Genomic DNA, 19,509 nt, shown 5'->3' on the forward strand with positions numbered 1-19,509 from the left:
TCATATATTCCGATTGGCTTGTTTATATGACGCTTTTTTATTCCTATCGGCCCTTATTTCCACTTACTTTTGTCCATGTAAACGTAGCTATACTGGATGAAATGACACATAAGCATTTTTTCACTGTCTATTTAAATAAAACTAAACTAGTCTTGTTCTGGATTAACTAGTATTATCAACAATTATTTCTATTTGCAAAATGCCAGAACAATAAGTGTGTGGGTCTGTTTAGAAATTTTTTATTTTATTTTTTCTTGGTATTTGATAGCGTTGACTTAAACTGCAGGACTTGGGTCAGTAGTCTTGGGTATCCTTCTACAGGATCTGTCATTTGCTGGCCCATTCCCCCTGATAGAAGTGTAATTGTGTCAGGTTTGTAAACCACCTTGCTTATATGCACCTTTTTAGCTCTGCTCTCCAATTTTCTCTGTGACTGAGATCAGGGATTTATGATACTCCAACTCCAACATATTGACTTTGTTGTCAATGTTTTATTCTGTAATTTAATATTAATCTTAATCCATCGAGAAATTGTATCCAAGGATAGACCAAACTTTTGGAGGTCCACATTTCTTTTTCGTGTAACTTTTTTTTTTCATGAAGTCGGACATGGAAGCAGTAGGTTTTAGGTGTTGCTGTAAAATCCATTCACAGGTCTGGCTCCCGTTAAGTGAACTGATGTGAGTGGCTCGACTGTATGAGTGCATTGTAATCTGCGCTTTCACAAATTGCTTAATAATCTTCTGTTTAAATGTCTGACTTTGAAGAAATTGTTGGGGAAAAAAATCTTTAAAAATCTGACATTTATGCTGCCTTTCAAAAACATGGAAATAAGTTTAGTTATCCTAAAAGTTCTAAATCGGGGAACGTTTATACTGATTTAATGGTTTGAGAGGAAAAAAAGTAATGTTTTTGAGCAGCAAACTACTCAGGATGAATTCCTGAGTAGTTTGTTCTACTTGTTTTGATATAGACTCACCATTGAATAGAAAAATATCCTCAAAGCCTCTTTAACCTTAGTTGTCATTCATCTTCTTTTTTTTTTTCCACTGACATTTGTATCCATGTTTGCTGCCTCCTCAGGCTGTGTTTGACGATCATCTGTTTGTCTGTCTGAATCCTGAATCGTCCTGTACCCACATGTAAACAACTTTGATTTGTATAGTTTGTTTTGCCCCCACAGTTGAGCAAGAAACACAGCAGTTTGCTCTCAATTAGTGCAGATAACGCGTCCCTTTCCTCTCTGCCGATGCGAGCCTTAATTAGACCCCCTCTTCAGATGCACAGAGGAGGAAGATGCTTCTTAGCAGCACCCATTGATCCAATAATATTGAAGCACTAAGCCACTGTGACTAAATTTGGGTCAGCGTATTTGCTTGCATGGGGTGTACAATTACAGCCACATTTCTGCTCTGTTCTGCGTTTTTAGCAGCAGAGACGACCCTCTGTGTGCGATCATGTTTGTTACCAAGCGGCTTGCTTGTTTGGCTGGTACAATGTTTGGAATTAAAATGCAAAGAGGATAAATTTGGCCTAAGCTTGGAATGGGGGTTGCCTGTGCTCCCTTAGGATTTATAACCTGACTCTTGCCATATACATATCATACAATAGCAGACAGCAAGGTAAATATAGTAGTTACTATATAGCATGAATCTCCTTGAATAATGAAATGCAGTGTGCGCCTTCTAAGATTCCCTGAAGACATTTTGGGCTATCATGATTGAAACCTCTGGCAGAAGTCCGTTTTGACAGCAGCCTCCATATAAAATCAGCAGTTATTTTAGGGACCTTGAGCTTTGCGACTCCTTGCGAAGGCACTTTACGATGCTGTCAGTGGCTCACGTCCTGAGAGGACCGCAGGAGAATGTTAATAAAGAGGTGTTGCTGCTGCCACCGTCTCAGCAAAAATGCACAGTGGGAATCTTATTTCATCCACGGTGCATGGCATGCTTAGAGTGCACCCTGTAAATTTAATAAAGTGAAACCGAGGTTCCCCAAGAAACTTTGTGGATGGACTTGCATCTTGATTCAAACCCTTAACTGACACGAGTATTTAGGTCACTAATGACGATAAACATTGTGATGAGTCGGGCTCGTTTGTGTGCTTTCTGGGATTCGTTTTAGAGGCTTGCTTGCATTTTAGCGTGCTATACGCTAAAATTAAGGATGATAAATTTAGCCTCATTTTATCTTAGCTTTGCACAGTGACTGTTTGGCTTGGCATAGCAGAGTCAAACAAAAACAAAAAAAAAAGCTATCATGGCTCATTTTCAGTTTAGGTGTAAAACTGTATTAAATGCCTCGAAGGTTCAGAGAGATTAGAGCTCACAATGAACCAGTTATTGCCCTCATTTGCATCTTTGTACAGTATGTCCTGAGCATTTTATAGCCCAGGGATCACATCCGACCCTTCCATCCCTGTTAAGTCTGCATTAAAATCTTACCTTTTCATTTTACATTGCCACTCTGATTTACTTTTTACAATGAATTGCATGTTTTCTGCATTTCCTGATTATGCATAATTTTATTAGATTTTTTACAGCACTTCTGACTAGATTAACTCTATCTAATAAAATGTACTTATGGACCAGCATGAGGTGAACAATACCAGATCCAAAATTAAACATGGAGAAATTATAAGTATCGCATTCGAATTCGCACTGCTTTCATTTTTCAAAAAAATATTTTCATTTTAAATATGTCTGCTGTTGTTTTACTTTGTGTGCAACAATGTAATCTAATGCAAAAAGCCTGTGCACATTCTAAGTTAGTCGGGTCATTGCAACAGCAAGCAGGCTTTCCTCCGATTTAAGCCTGTTTGCTAATGCAAAAAAAAGAAAGAGAGGTAGTGATGTTGTTTTAACAAAACATTGACTTCTGCATGAGGGCTGCTCAATTTATCAGCGTTGCATCATGATTACTGTACAGGACTTTTATGAAATGATTATTTGTTGGTCATGTCCTATTGTCATGAATATGCACTTTGCCCACCAAGATATGCTAACTTTTGGATGGAGTCTCACTTCAGAATAAGGTCACAGCAGACGCAGATAATAGAGTGAGAAAAGGAAAAACCATCACCATCTCATTTCCTAATAATCTTAATCTTGGTCATAATCTTAAGTATTTAGTCAGTGAAGTCAAAAGTATCAAACCGGCTACCTGCTGATTGCAAGACAAACTCTCTAGCTCCTGCACCACTGTTGGAGATAATTGAGTACAGCTAATGATCTGGCCCTCAGAAACATACATAGTTACTCAGAAACGTACATAGTTAACCATGTGATCCTTTTAGGAAAATGAATATCCCACCCCTGGTGTACAGACTGTAAATATTTTGAAGGGTGCTGGTGCCTGAAAAGCTGCTTTAATCAAAGAGTGGTTATGGAGAAGGACTTTTGGTTGGTCTCAAGGACATTCTGACGAGTTCATTGGTGTAGAAAGCACTTTGAGGATCTCCTCAATCTGGTCACTATGTCCCAAATTGAAACATCTAAGGACTCTGGGGAAGGCTAGTCATTTACTGTGGCAGAGGTCACCGGATAGTTAAAAGCCTCTCAACTAGCAGGGGATATGTGGCAGGCCTTGCCCTGAGATGCTAAAGGCTTAGGACATTGTGGGGCTGTCATGATTGACACGTCTTTTCAGTCTCCCGTGGAGGGTGAACAACTGTTCGGTGGCAGACCAGGGTGGTGATTTTTTATTTTTTTTTTAGGAGCTTTTTAAAAAGGGTTAGGGTTAACCCTAAGAGACATTCCACTAGGCCCGTCACGATAATCAATTAATCACACAATAAATTTTAATCGCATGATTGATTAAAATAAGCTTCATAATTTGTGCTTGCTTTTTAACATGCTTTCTTTCTTTTTTTTTTCTCTTATGTTTCCCGCTCCTCTCTCTGAGACTGAATGACAAAAGGTTTCGGTACGTGCATCGGCGTCTACTCACCCCTTCCGTCTCATTTTCTCAGTTTAAGAGGAGTTAAATATCGTTTCTCGTAGACACATGCTCAATGTTTGGAAAGAGAGCCTCATGAGTGAGAGCCAGAGAAACGCTAGTTTAAAAATAAAATTGAAAAAAAGAGAATAAATAATTTCTGTCAAAGCCAAACACGGCCGCTGCAGTGTGGGAGTTTTTAGGATTTAAACCAAATGACGTTGGCCAACCGGTTGATCGATCTGAGGCGGTATTTCGAAAGGATATACTTGCGTTATTATGCCGTTATCATATTATTTGAAAAAGGTCTCCAAATGACAATATTATGATTCTGTTTAAAATTGTCCAGCAGAATTTGTTGTCGTGACAGGCCTACGTCTCATGTCCCAAGCTCAGTGAAAAGGACAGTACGTCCAACTGTCAAAACTTGAGTTGAAAAAAGAACAGGGTGGTTTTTTGCCCAAGTTGTGGAACAGTGGACCAGATCCTTCTCCAGATTTGATGAGAGGGTCATGGGAAATTGATTGCCCAGTCCAAATGTGTTTCATGGATCAGAAGAACGCTTATGACCATGCTCTCCTGAGACATTCTTAAGGGGATTTCTGCAGGAGTTTGGGGCTCTGGGGTCCTTTTTACAAGCTGTCTGGTCCCCAAAGCACCAAAACCAGGACTGTGTAAGTATTCTTGGTACAAAGATAAGCTTTTTCCTAATGCAGGGGGGACTCCTTCAGGTCTGTTTCTAGTTTTCATGCACAAAATGTCAAGGCATGTCCTGGTTTGAGAACCCCCGGATCTCATATTAGCTTGTTTACAGATGTTGTGGTACTGATGGGATCATCAGCTATGGCCTTCAGAGTGCTCTGGAGCAGTTCACATTATACTCACATGTATTCATTTTACTGGTTATATGGTTTGTTATGTGGAAAAAATAACTTTTAAACTGAGAAGACAGGCATGCTAACACTGCTTGAACAACAGCATTACTGTTCTCTGATTTCTTCTTAAATCCACCTAATTTGATTCAGCTGTTATACTCACTGGAACACATGGAGAGCAAATTCTATTATAAATAAGGATTAAGACACAGAGCAAAGTTTCTACCCTGTTAAGGTCTGCATAAGGTCTTAAAGTAGTTTTTCTACTTGTATATTAGATAAATGCCTGGAAGTCAATCATTACAGAATGTATGTTGTGCGTGTGAGTTTAAATGATAAGCTTTAAAATCTCCCCAGTAGGAAAAAAAATATAAAATCTCAGAAGGAATGGTCTTTTGCAAGGAAATCAGTGATAAGTATGTAAGTTATTGAATCTTCAGTGGGCTACAACGTCAAGAACAGTCACCAGAATGCATAAGTTGTGACATTACAAGTGGACTAAAGTGTTATTAGACTGCCAATCAGCATGTGAGGGGACTCATGTTATGGCCGCCCAGGACACACAACACCAAGGGAGTCACGCTGCACTTTTTTTTTTATCAAAGATTAGAAAACCCCTTCATATACAAGTATTTTGATTCTTCACAACAACCAAGGTCATCCACCTAGGTCTCACGTCGCTTTGTCTGTTCAGTATTGAATCTTTGTTTTACCAGCCAGATAAGACCAATATGGCTGCATACATATGGGGGTAAAGGACCAATCCTGGCATTGGTTTGGAGAAATAAACCGTGGTTACAGTGCTACATTAATGACACCCTTCATCCACATGTCTTACTTCCTCTGTAACAGCTCCCTGGTACAGTCTTCCAAAAAGGCGACACCAGCAAGGCCCCGTCAATCCTCCCCCAAATCTGTGGGATCACCTCAGACCTCAACCCAGCGACACTCAACCGGACCTTCAGGCCAGTTCCTAAACCTGTGGACCAACTTGTCATAGTTGGGCATAAAATTGTTGTATGCCAATCTGCATTGAACCAATGCTTGTATCAACCCTGATTGGCTGCCACATCAATGACTGCTGATACATAGAGGATTTTCTAACTCTTTGGCTTGACTCATCTGGAGCGGCAGAGCACTTATGTGAGGATGCTATTTGGGGACTACAGCTCCCCATCCTGTATGCCCTCTTCACTCATGACTGGATTACCACCTTTAACTCCAACATCATAGTAAGGTTTGAGGACAACACCACCATCATTGGGCCGATCAGCTACAGCAAGGAATCAGCATACAGAGCAGAGATACAACACTTGGTCAGCTGGTGCTCTGAGAACGGCCGTCTCTCAACACAGAGAAGACGAAGGAGCTGATCATCAATTTTAGGAAGATCTGAACTGCAGATGACGCTCTGACCTTAATCAATGGAGAGGGGGTGGGAGGAGTGTCCTCGGCTGCCACGGGAGATTCTTAGAGCTGTCTACACATAGAAACATACTGCGTCTCCACATGGTTTCTCAGCTGCTCAGCAGCTGACAGAGACACCCTTCAGCAGATAGTGTCCTGCACACAGAGAGTTGTAGGAACTAACCTCCCAAAGCTGGATGATATCTGCAACAAACGGTGCCTCAGGGAAGCTAAAAGCATCTGCAAGGACCCTATTCATCCATGCCACCACTTATTTGAACTGCTGCCATCTGGGAGGAGGTACAAAGCCCTCTGCACACACAAACAAAATCACGCTTTAAAAATAGTTTTATTACCCCAGAGCCAGAAGATGTTCTGAGCAAACACTGCGCAATACATTTAAAAGATATAACGAACTGACCTGTTTGCATATGATTTCTGCAATGAAAATATGTTCATTGTAGTTCATTTTGTTTCTCCACCAAAAGACTTCCTGCTCCCCATTTATGATAACTACTGTTGTTTTTATATGCTACAAATGTTGTTGTACCGTACACTTGCACAAAGCAATGAAAATAAAAAGTATTCCGTTTCTTTACAATCTTAAATAAAAGTTAAATATCTCCTCACTTGGCATGTCTTAAGTTTGGAGAAGATCTTCCATGTGTAAGCTGTAAAGGATGGATTTTACCTTTTATACCTTACTTTTTTAACATCATGTTTTGAACGAGCATGTTTTTTGTTTTTTTTGTTGGTTGGTTGGTTGGTTGGTTGGTTGGTTGGTTGTGTTTCCGCTAGTTGTATTGTTGGAGTGGCAACAGGATACACTTTCATAACCTCTTCTTGGTTTATTTTAGCCTGTAGGACTTCTTGATTAGGGCTACCAAAGATCATGATAAATTAATACATATATTTTTTTACCCCACTATGTTAATAGATGCCATTTTAATGGTTGCTTTTGGTAACACATCATCACTTTTCCCTTCTGTAACTTCAGGTTAACGTTACCCTTATACATTAGTGCAAAACTGATGACAATTTTCTTTCTATTGAATCCAAAGCATCTCTCTTTACCAGAGGACCTGCAGAAGATTTTATTCTTTCATGTTTCTATGTTTATTTGTTTATGTTCAAAAATAAGTTACACAAATTAGCTTTTTTTGTAAATTGAATTTGGAGGTGAGATCTCAAAGGAAACCAAACAATAACCAGTGATTTTTCCTACACTTTATTTTTTTTCCTACTACATCTCAGAGTCAGTGAAGCTTGTATGTTCTTGAAATGCATAAATCCTCACATAAACAAGTGTCTTTGCTCATTGTGGGAAGGAGAACGGTATTAAAGGAGCTTTCACATATGTGAAAGTTACCCATGCAATGTGTAATATTTTATTCACCTCTGTACATTCGCAGATGCTGGTTCTTTTTCAGCAAAGAGGACTTGATGTTTAAGTGTAATCCCACATTTTGAGTACCCAGATCTCTCGATAATCTTCCATTTCACCTCCGTCCTTGGATTTAAATGAACTCTGGTGCATTAACTACAGAAGTATTTGTACACCACCTTCCAAAACTATTCATTTCCCCTTAGCATGTTTCATGTTTTGTTGCCTCACAACCTGAAATTTTAATGAGATCTTTGGAAGATTGCACCATTTCATGTACAGAACATCATACCTACATCTTTGAAGATATTTTATTTCTTTATTGTGAAAAATGCAACAAAATAACCCCCCCAGAAGAAAAAAAGTCAGTACTCTTGGAGCCTTCCTTTGCAGCAATCCCAGCTGCATGTCGCTTTGGATCAGTCTATGAGCTCTGCAGCCTCTGGGGCCTTTCAGAAATTGTGGCTCCATCTGAATACCTCTATTGGGCAAGGACTCTTTAGCCAACGCGAAAGTGCAAAAGCAGTTGCCTCGATAAGTCCAAATAGTGCAATCAGTGAGGAAGAAGGTAGCAAAAGAAGCCTGTGTGCTTCCTCTCACGGCTAATTTTGCATAGAAACCCTGGGATGTCTCTTACCAGCGCTAAGGAGCTGTAAGGAATCCCACAATCCTTTACGTGACATGACATATAAACACTGCCCACCTCACGGAAATTAACGAAAACGGCCGGTGAGAAGAGAGCGCACACTTTGTAGTTAATTTTCAAAAGGCTGTAGGCTGGGGTTTCTCACATCATCCATGTGCGCTTCCTTCACATGATGACGTCAGAGATAAAGGCTCCTTTTCTCCCCATGGTAGAGTTATTTCTGTTGACCCCATGAAAGGTCAAGGAACAGAAGCTAGGAGCTATAATTAAGGCCATTCAGATGGGGCTGGTGTGTTTGTACTGATAGATGTCAGAACACGCACACATGTGGACTTCATGTCACAAATTAACTGACTTTTGCCCATCCTCCTAAGCACATTTACTATCATGGGTCGTTAGAAGCTATTGCTTGGTGTGACTGAAGTACTTGGTTACCTGAATGATGATTAGACTGCTGACATTATCTCTTTGGAATATGGTGGAGGACCGAGCTGTAAACACGTACATCGCGGGATTATTTTAACATTCCACAAACTCTTCATATGAGAATAATCACGTCTGTTTAAACTCTATTTGTATAAACATTGTCACTCAATATTCCACATTCTCAACAAGTGCTTTGTGGTCATTTCCAGATGTCCTACAAAAACACTATTTGATCAGATTGTAGCTCATCTCCAGAAGTTCTGCTGCAAACCAAAACTCCGCCGTCCTGAGTCCATCACTGACTACAGCTGCTCCTGTATTGCAAAACCGAATGGATGGATCATATGAAATAGATCTTAAATGTGATAAAATGAACACTAAATAATGTTACACCCAAAGTTAATCTTAACTGACTTCTGATGTCAAGAGGTGGGAAGGAAAAATAAAGATAAAAAGGTGTAGAAACAGAAACATATAAAGAGAGACAGAGTCTGGCAGCGCATGTAGAGCTGTATCTGAGGACATTAATGGAAAGTTGAGTGGAAGGAAAAAATCCCCCCCAAGATAAAATTCCTGCAGGAAACAGTGTATGTGTGTGTTTTTCTTGATTTATTTTGTACAGCTTAGACTATTTTGTGCAGATGCAGCTCCATCACACAAAATATGATTTAAACATTTATATTGCAGGTTGGGATGTAACCAACATAGGTAGAAAGCCAAGGAGGGTGAATATTTTTGGCAAGTCTGGTTTGTATGTATATTCCTTTGTTGGTTGTTGGAGGTTTAATAAATTTCTTTGGTTACAGTACTGAGCTTTGTGCCCTGATGATATGTTATTTTTCTCCAGTCTTACTGGTCCCATGCAGAGACATCCAGAACAGATTCATGTCTGTTTTTTTTAATGTGGTTCTGCCTAGAGGCTCACTGATGGTTAACAATCCGTATTTTGTTTTCAGGCTTTTCCCATGAACCCTATAACAACGGTACTTTTAATTAATTTATTAAGCATAGCATGGTTTGTTTTTTTATTGGGATGCATTTGTTCACACAAACCTTTAAAGGGACATAAACCCCTCCCCATCTATCCCTTTATAAGACTCAGCCTTTGTTCCATGTTGTTTTTACAAGCAATCCTGTGACCGTCCTGATGCCGGTTAATATAATTACCGGTGTGATTTTCCATGACATGTTTTTAATTGCATTACAAAGCCCCACAGTTTTCTTGTCCCTCTGTCAAATAGTTGCGGACTAAACCACATGAGCATCCACCGTATGTTTTTATTCTTTCATTATTTATACGCTGCACATTAAGTCAACTTTTCTATAAAGACGGAGTCCCCAAAGCCTTTCGTTGTAAATATGTTATTGTTTCGTGGTGTTTCCTTCTTCTGCAAACGTAATCAATTTTTGATAGTGAAACCTGTGAAGATGTACCACTGGGTTGGAGAAGTATCATTTTCCGTGCCTTCTTTCTTTCATTTTGCTCCGCTCAGCCAAATATGTTCTAATGACACATCATCCTTCGACACATACACGCACACACGAGAGTGATATAAATCTTCCTCCTAACCTTCCTTTATGAAGCCACGAAGCTTTGCCAATCGCACAGCTCAGATCTTTCACATCTACAGCAGCAGGAAGCAACACTAATTGTATTAGTAGCTAATGAAATTGTTGCCTTTGTCGTGAAATCAATCTTAATTAGCTGTGACTATTAAACTCCTCTCCTCTGCTCAGATGCAAGCTGTCAGACATAAAAAAAAAAGGCAAGAGCGCTTCATTACCTTATTACATATGAGCCGTGTAGAGGAACAGAACATCTATGTTTATCATATATCATTCTGAGAGCGGTGCCAGGAAGAAATCATTTGAAGGTCCTCTGCATTTTTATATTTAGTTTTTTTTTTTTTTTGAAAGCCCCAACATTTTCTCCTCAAATCTTCTGGCGGCACACGTCAGGGATGTCTTCTGAACTTTTTTTTAAGTTTATCTCTGGAAAACGATGTGATTGAATTGCAAGTAAACAATAAGAGTAATCTTGTTTCCTTCATTAAACATAATATGGGAACAAAAGGCATTTTGTTAGCCGAGGAAGGTTATAAGGACACAATTTGCCCTCATTTTACCCCCTTTTGCCTAACTATCTGCAGTGAGATGATACTTTGAGCCACCTACCAGTCCCCGACACCTCTATTAGAAAAGGCTTCAGGAAAAAAAAAAAAAGTTTGTCCCACTCCTCATACTACAATTTGAGTAGTTTCTTGCATGTACAGCCTGTTTAATCCCAGCAGAGCATCTCAATCGGATCAAGATCTGGGCCTGGATGCAGCCCAGGACTTTTTTTTTAATACTCAGCCTGTCCTGGGTGGATTTTTCTGGCGTGTTTTGGTCATTGTCATACCCAAGGGTTCGTGGAATGCGTTATTTGGTTTCTGCCAGACGTGTCCCCTGGTCCGGTGTCCATATAACTAAACGCATCTGTCCAAAGAACATTATTCCAGAAGCCCTGGTTTGTGTCCACATTCAAACATTTTTCTTTGAGAACAAATGTTCCTTTCTTGAAAGTTGACATTGTGCAGCTTCTTTCTTGTCGTACAGGCCCGCTTTAGGTCCTTTGAGAACATTTTTAAGTTTTTGAAGACTTCTGGCAGTCTGCTTTGATGATGAATTTGCACGAACAGAACTTCCTGGGCCGGCTGGCAGTTGTGAATGTCCTCTGCTTATAGACCATTTTCTGGACAGGGGAATGGATGCTTTCACATTCGTTTCAGACTATAGATCTCTTTCCAGAATCACAAGCTGCTATAATCATCTTTGTGAAGCCCATAGACAGTTCTTTAGCTCTCACCATGTTCAGGCTCACCTCAACGGTCAGGAGTGCCAAACTAATAGTCTGAGGTTTAAACAAGGCAAACTTAAATGCTGAGTAAAGAGGTTCTGTCCATGTGCACCAGATGCAATATTAGCCGTTATAAGTGGGAATGAATCTTGGGTTTAGAATTTTTTTTACAAAAGTTTTCAAAACTTCTGTTTTTATTTTACGTGAATTTCTTAGAAAACACAATGGCTGTCATAGGATGTCCTGATTTAGCACATTTTTTTCACACACAGAACTCTGGAAAGCACGGCTTTTATTTGTACTCATCCCTCCTGCAGCAGAGTCGTGTAACGCCACTTTTTGCTGCAACAGCAGTTGAATATTTGGGGGTTTGACTCGACCATCTTTGTACACCTAGAGGCTGAAACTTCTCCCCATTCTTCTTTGCAGAAGTGTCGAGGTTCGTGGCAAGCTTCTGACCCACATGCAAGAAATCTCTCAGGAGACAGTGGTAATATTTTAACAAGTTTATTGAATTGCAAAGGAGCTGTAAACGGCTGGTCCTGGGGGAGTTTGGTAACACCGAACAGTGGGTCACTGTGAGGGAAAAAGCATAAGATCAATGGAGGGAATAAATTGTGAATCTTGAGAGAAGAGTCATAGAAATAGATCTTGCTGGTCAAATGTGGATAACTTAGAGCCAGGGGAACGTCCTCCTGTTTGGCAAGCTGCGTTCCAATATGAAGTTGAAGAGACTTTTCTTCCATGATTGTCCTTTATTTAGCTCCATCTTTTTTAGGGGGGAGCACAACAAGCTGAGTTAAATTAATCTGCTTCAGGCTGCATGTCAACTCATAGACGGGGTAACTCTCAAAGCTTTTTGAAAGCACTTTTTTTTTTTTTTCATTTTTACAAAACCGAATTACCTTTTTAAAAGAGTGATGTCCAGCACTCCCTGGTATGGGAGTATGTTGTTGTTGTTGTTTTTGGCAACAGATTTTTTTCTCATTTTCATTTTTTGTGGGAATTCTCTTCTTTTAATCTGGATGCTGGTGTACAATATAAATTTTCTTAAACGATGTGGGGGAGATATTGTTTTTTAGAAAGACCCAGCTTTGTGTGTACAAAGCCTAAGGGGGAGCCTAACTTTCTGTTTTGGGAAAAACAACAGGCCCCTTTGAAAAATTCAGACATTAGCAATGGTATGATGACTGCAATTTTTACTTGGTCTGAAACCATGTTTTTGTCGTGTTTTTGTGTTTTAATGAGCACTATACCTTGGAACCATTATCGGAGCCATGCCTATATGACCCCATTGTTGCACTTTTTAAGATTTGCTTCTGCACAATTGCTTTGCGAGCTATCTTTGTTTTTCTAAATGGGACACAATGTGACTTTATTGCTTTGACTGCAATATATTTGCATGAAGTGTGAGCAAGAGCCCTGAGGGAAGATGTGTACTCTTGCAATGTTATGTAAATGTGGCTTGAATAAAAGGTGAAAATTATGGATTTTATGGAGAACAAGTCCACAGAGGGGGGGAAGCTGAATAGAATCGATTTTTCTCTGGGAAATGAAGAGGTTACAAATTAAATATAGATTAAAAACCCAGATTGGTAACTTTTGTTCAGTGCACTCAAATCTTTTAAAATACCCTTGAAAGTCTTTTTTGAAATTAACTTTATGAATTATGCTTCTTTTTTTTTTTTTAGACCGTTCAGTACACAACGCTGTTCTAACTTTGACATAATTCTCCAAAGGCAGATTTTAAAGCTCTCTAGGATATTGCATTTGTGGTTTAGGGAATATCACAAGCCAGGTAATCTTGATTGGGCCTGACAGTCCCTTTACAGTGTCAACCTGCTATTTTTACCCAGCTCATTGAACATTAATGCCCTCAGGCAACCCAATCCCATTTTATCTCCTGCCCGCCTCAAACATTTCTAGTTATTAAAACATGCATTCAGGGTCATCGGCTTCCATCTCGGGTATCCACCTTCATTCTGATGGTATTTCTCATAAAGACTCCTAAAACGCTCATCTCTAAAGGTTATGCGGTTATATAGCTTGAAGGTAAAACAAAAAGACTTTATTATTGCCTGATTTTGATATCTTTGAAACTTTCAACCGTGTCGCAACCATAAACTTGCCTTCCCCCCAAAAAAAGAAGACTGGCTGTCACCAGAAAGACATTTGACAGCCCGCGGAGACGACCGGCCACAAGATCAGGGTCCGAACTGTCTATTAAACCTGCGTGAAAGATGTCCCTGTGCAGGACCAAGCGTCAAGCGGCCGACACATGCGTGCGTGATTTCGCTGCTCACCGGCTGACGGAGAACCTGACCTGAAGATAAATTATCCGTCAAACCTGTGCTGAATCTTTTATGCTGCTGCTGCCTAACATTATTATGGCAGAAGTAACTCAGCCCGTGAAGATCGTAGGTAGCGTTCGCGTTCACGCCCCTCTAAGCCCAGGAGGAACATTTGCTCTGTAGCAGCCTGACATCTATGATTATATCTGAAAAAGATTGATTAGCATGAGCGCAGAGGGAATGATTTACGATCAAACCTAAAGGTTACATCTTTCAAAGGCTTTTATGTCATTTCTTTATATGCTTTAAAGAAGAGAAATGGTCTTGGTGCTTTCAGAGGCTCTGTTCTGGGTTTTAAACCATTTTATTTAGAGAGGCCATTTTACTGTGCAGTGAAAAGTATACACCTACGTATAGATTTATTTTTTGTTCTGAACATTTTTTTTATATCAGACAAAGATAACCTAAGTAAATGCAAAATGCAGTTTTTAAATTATTACATTTATCAATGGAAAAGGCATGCAATTAAACCTTCCCCTATGTATTAATTTTTTGTTGTTGTTAATGTCTTGTTGCATTTTTAGTTGTTGGGTAACCCTGAGGTGCCTTGAATTATAATGTATTATTATTTAGAATATAATTATTATCATTATTATTATCATGTCATGTTTAAAATAATCACCAGCTTTGTTAATTCAGAAATTACCTGTTATTAACAGCATGTTTTTCCAAAGCTGAGTTTCTATTTCACAAGCCAAACTGAGGCCTGGTTGCGTTCCGATCTGAAGAATCGCAAACCCCTTAATAAGAATCTGAATTAAATCACAAAGTGAGCTAAAAGATCTATAACCAACACATCATGCCCAGAAATCGTACAATGGATTAGAAACAAAGTCACGGATGTTTATCAGTCTGGAAAGGCTTAAAAAGAGGATTTCAAAGCTTTTCTGTGAGTCAAAGCGAGAACCGTCCTCCAAAACTGTGGAAAATATGGAAGTGAAGTTAACTTTCCAAGGAGAACCCGTCCAACCAAAATTACTCCTGGAATTCATCAATGACTCATCCAGGAGGACACAAAACAACCCAGAACAGCATCTAAAGCAGATCTCACTATCCTCTATTAATGTTCATAGTTCATTATTTTAAAATAGGAAAGATCAGTTGGAGACTTGATTCGTCCCACACATGCCAAAAATCATACCAATGATCTCCAAGACTTTTGGTAAAATATTTGTGTTTGCATTTAGGTAAGCATCTGTCACCATGTGTCCTCTTGACTCATGCAGCAGGACAAAGATCCAACCAGCAAACGCAAGTTTATCTGCATGGTTCAACAAACAAGTACAATTTTGGAGTGGTCTTGTCAAAGCCTGGACTTAAATTTGACTGTGATGCAACAAATGCCCCAAAACCTCCCAATGTAATTAAAACAAAAACAATTCTGCAAAGAGAAATGAGCCAAAGCTCCACAGCTGTGATGTGAATGACTCATTGTTACTATAAAAGCATGATAGTAGTTGTTGTCGTCATAATCAGCTATTAGGTTTTGGGAGAAATTGCTTTTACATATTGGCTGGTTTGGATAGCTTTCTGCCTCTTAACATAAAATTATCATTTGGAAAGAGCTTATTTATTCACTCAGGTAAAATATGTCTGATGTACATTTTTTGGGGTTGATCCAGAACATTTAGATATGACAAATAAGCAAAAGCAGGAAAAAAAGCTGAAAGGGGAAAATACTTACTATTCAAGTTGGTCCTAATTGGTTAAATTCATTCACAAAATATCAGATGTAGGACTTTAGTGGTTTACATTACAGGTTACATTTAAAAAAAAAAAAAGTTGTCTTCTTGTTTAACTTTAGATTACTTCTTTCCATGCCTGTCAGCCCCACAATGTCCTCTTTCATTTATTTCATTTAATGCATGTCCTGAGCTATGATCCAGCAAGCCGGCTTGAAAAATTGAATTTTCCTCATCATTTGTTTCCTCCTTCATCCCAGCTCCTTCCAATATTCTGCGACATCCAGCGGTGTGTGGCATTTTTATTTCCTGGCATAAGATAAACAAAACTCAATCGTGTTAATTGTCGTTGGGCTTTTCTTCTCATTTAAAAGTGAAACAATTTTTGGCAATCGCTTGACAGTAATTGATGCTAAAAAGCTGCAGAGATTCAGGTTTATTTAGTGAATAAATCAGGAATAAATGTACGTTTTAACTGCAAGAGTTGATGCACACAGTGGATACACTGCCATGACAGCAAACGTGTGAAAAATCACAGCTTTTACAAATACCTCTAATGACATCTCTTCTTATTAATATCAAAGCACATAAAAAGGTCACAGTGACAGAAGAGCAAAATTGCATATACAGACTTGGACAAACATATTGGTGCAGATCAGTTAAAACCCTAAAAACAAGTTTGCCTTTTATTGCAGTAACGATGTGGATTTCATGAAGAACGCGCAGAAAAAAATAAAAAAAAAAGCTGAATAGAATCAATGTTCCTCTGGGGAATGACGGGACTAAAAATTAAATATAGATAAAAACCCAGGTTGTGAACTTTATTTTCATTGCACTCAAATATTTTAAGGTAACCTTGAAAGTCTCTCTAAAATGACGGTCAGAAAGGAAAATTTAGAAAACCCAATCTTTAATTTGAGTAAATGCATCAGCTGGGAAATAATAAAAATGTCAAAAAATATTTTTAGCTTAAAAATGACCAGTAGCTAGGCTTGATGAGGACCCAAGTTCATCTTGACAGAACACACATTAGGAAGATGATAAGGGAAGTACAAAATGTACTCTTATACCCCATCACACAGTAACATGTCTGCTTGTGCTTTAAAGGCAAAGGAGGATTTGCTTCCTTAGATTAAATAACACCCCAGCATTGTTTCCAACACGTTTTATCAGCATTGTGAAATAATTATATTGCCATCTTAGCCAGGCTGCCATTCATAGAGTTAAATTTAATTTCCCAGTGGGGAATGACAGACAGTGACTTCACAGTAAATGTAACATACTCCGCTATGACACAGCCGAACACTGTGAATTTCACACACTTGATCCCAGTATCCACGCACTACTCAGAACTGGAGGGCTTCAGAAGTAACAGATAGTCTTCAAAGATGGGACAGGGCCTGATATTCCACAAAATCAGCCTAATTTCCTCATGTTTAGACCTGTGTGACAACCAATTCAAAATACCCATTAGTGGTGTGTGATGCCTAAGCATATCCATGTTTGTTTGGGTTCTAGCAGAAACTGTTTTGCCAAACAGGTGACCTAATATCACTTAACTTAAAGGAACTATCCCTGATCCTGCACAAATTCGAACCATGAGTGAGGAGATAGTTTAAACTGTAAGCCTCGCCCCCAACAGTTTTTTTTTCCCCCATGAAAAACCCTCATTTTACTCCCGCCTGGTCTCCTCTTAGTCAACATGTACGAGGCTAAACACGCGTCTCTAGCTCGTGCACAATCCTCCGGAGGAAACGAGGCTTCATCGAGGGAATTGTCTTTGTTTTGTTTTTTTGACAGAAATGGCTATGTCTCGTGTAAATGATATTTTCTTATGTGAATGGTTAATGGCCTTTGTGCCATCGGTAGAGAAAAGTCGTCCCGGGTTGTCTCCAGTTGGCTGGTTATTCCTACTATAAAAAGCCTGGACTCGCTCTATCATGCAATTAGTCAATTGTTATGAATTTTATGTCTTTTAGCTGATTGGGTAAAAAGCATTTTTTCTCAACCAGACCAAAATAAATGTAGGTATAGCTTCTTTAATAATGCTGTTTTAAACCATCAGGTGATCTCGTAACAGAACCAGCAGTGCTAAGCAATGAGGGTTAAAAACAGTAATTAGACTGAGATTTATTGACACTGGTTGGTGATCTTAAAAGAAGCATTTATGGAATAAATACCACTACCTTGTATATCTGAGATGATCGAAAACAACCAGCAGGAAAGATAAGAGACAAGCTTGAGTTATTTGTGTTAATTTAACGTTTTACTAACATTGGTGGTTGATGTTCTTACGGTTTTTTCAGAGGCCTAACAGAGGCAGGTTGGCTTTAATCCTATGTAACATCTCAGCCCTTTGACAAAACATAGGGGCAGGTCAAAAAGGTGTTTAAATGCTTTTTAGTGTTTTGTTAAAGAGGCTTTAGCTTGAACTTTTTAGCAACAAACACTCCGGGCTTTTGGCGTCAGGCTTATTTATAGTAAATATGGACTCAGGGTTTGGTTTCTCAAAGAACCAGGTGAGCTTGATTTTCAAAAGCACCGAATGCCCACCGTCTGGTGGGTATGGTGTATGTGTTACTAGGCCCTACTGACCTTGCTAGATTACACATCGTGAAAAGTTAATTTACTGAAATCCAAAATGCCAGAACTTTTCAAATGATCTAGTTGGTTAGAGCCTGGATCTACTGGAGGTTTCTTCTTGTTAAGGGGAGCTTTGTTTTCCAGCGTCACTATACGCATACTCGGTATGAGGGATTGCTGCAAAGACACAAACCAGGTGACTGTCCACTGTGGCTGTATGACCATCCAGGAGTCAATGACTCATTGCAATCTGCTGGGTTTCCTTAGATTGAAAACTTTTTCAACCAATTTGAATGATGAACTGAACTTCACTGCATTGTTTGATAACTAGGATCAATGGGGATGCAAGTATTCAACTTGGAATTTGTGTGTAAGATTTGATTGTATTCACTTATTTTGTTTTTGCAAATTCCCTTTGAGATAAAATGTGTTGTGAATTGGTGCTATGTAACTCAACTCAACTGAATTGAATTAAGAGGGAAAGAGGGTTGGTATTAACAGCAGGGGTGCCCATAATTGTGCAACCAGGGATGCTGTTCATGTTTTCCACGGAAAATAAATACACTCAAATCAAAGGCTGAACTTTTCTGCATTCTTAAATATGAGATTATCCGGCTGGAATTGAAAAGGAATTTATTCCAAGGTTGTTGTTTTTTTGTTTTTTTTACACATCTTTGCTAAGGGTACCATTAATTTTGTCTCCTGGTGTATGCTACATCTCTAAAGTAGATGCTAAAATCTTACTCAAACGGAAACATGTCTCTTCAGCCCTTATTAACAATCTCTTGTTTGTTCTCATCTTGCTCTCTGTGCAGATAACGTTTACAGGAAATGTCTTGAAAATGGGACGTGGGCGCTGAAGGGGAACTACTCCATGTGTAAGGAAATACTTCATAAGGAGGTAAGACTTGACAGTGTACTGTTTGTATGCATGTGTCCTGATTAATGTGGCCTTTCGGAGTTAATCTTCAAAGCAAGGACCATGCACTTTAATCAGAAAACAACAACAACAACAACAAAGGCCAGGTTTGGAGTGGAAGGAGCGGTTTGGCTTCAGGCGTTATAGTAAACATGGACTCAGGGTTGGGTTTCTCAAAGATTGCATCCTTAGAGATGCTCGAGGGGCGAAAAAAAATCTAAAAATAAAAGCATCGGCTGTGTATCACCCATGAACATCACCGGAAGGGATCTGCTTCAAAGCCCAATGAGTGTGTTTGAATGTGCATCACAGGATGATTTTTATTGTAATCTTGCCTTAGGTTGTAGATGCATGCTTGTTTCACATGTTAACGAGAAATTAAAGCACTTTTTTAATCAATCTTTTCTCCCCTATAAAAGAAATAAAATTTCTGTATGTCTAAATTTTATAAAATTAACAAC

The 19,509-nt window shown here is 39.1% G+C and overlaps 1 protein-coding gene across 1 annotated transcript in view; it reads left to right on the plus strand.

Annotated features, from left to right (window-relative positions):
• The window catches only part of LOC105926480 (corticotropin-releasing factor receptor 1), a gene marked incomplete in the record, with an annotated part of 170,726 nt that overhangs the window by 54,174 nt on the left and 97,043 nt on the right, over positions 1-19,509 (plus strand). Inside the window, 1 exon segment of the mRNA XM_036142068.1 lies at positions 18,945-19,030. Coding sequence (XP_035997961.1) covers positions 18,945-19,030 — 86 coding nt within the window.

This window comes from Fundulus heteroclitus, chromosome 10 (genome assembly GCF_011125445.2).
Source record: "Fundulus heteroclitus isolate FHET01 chromosome 10, MU-UCD_Fhet_4.1, whole genome shotgun sequence".
NCBI lineage: Eukaryota > Metazoa > Chordata > Actinopteri > Cyprinodontiformes > Fundulidae > Fundulus > Fundulus heteroclitus.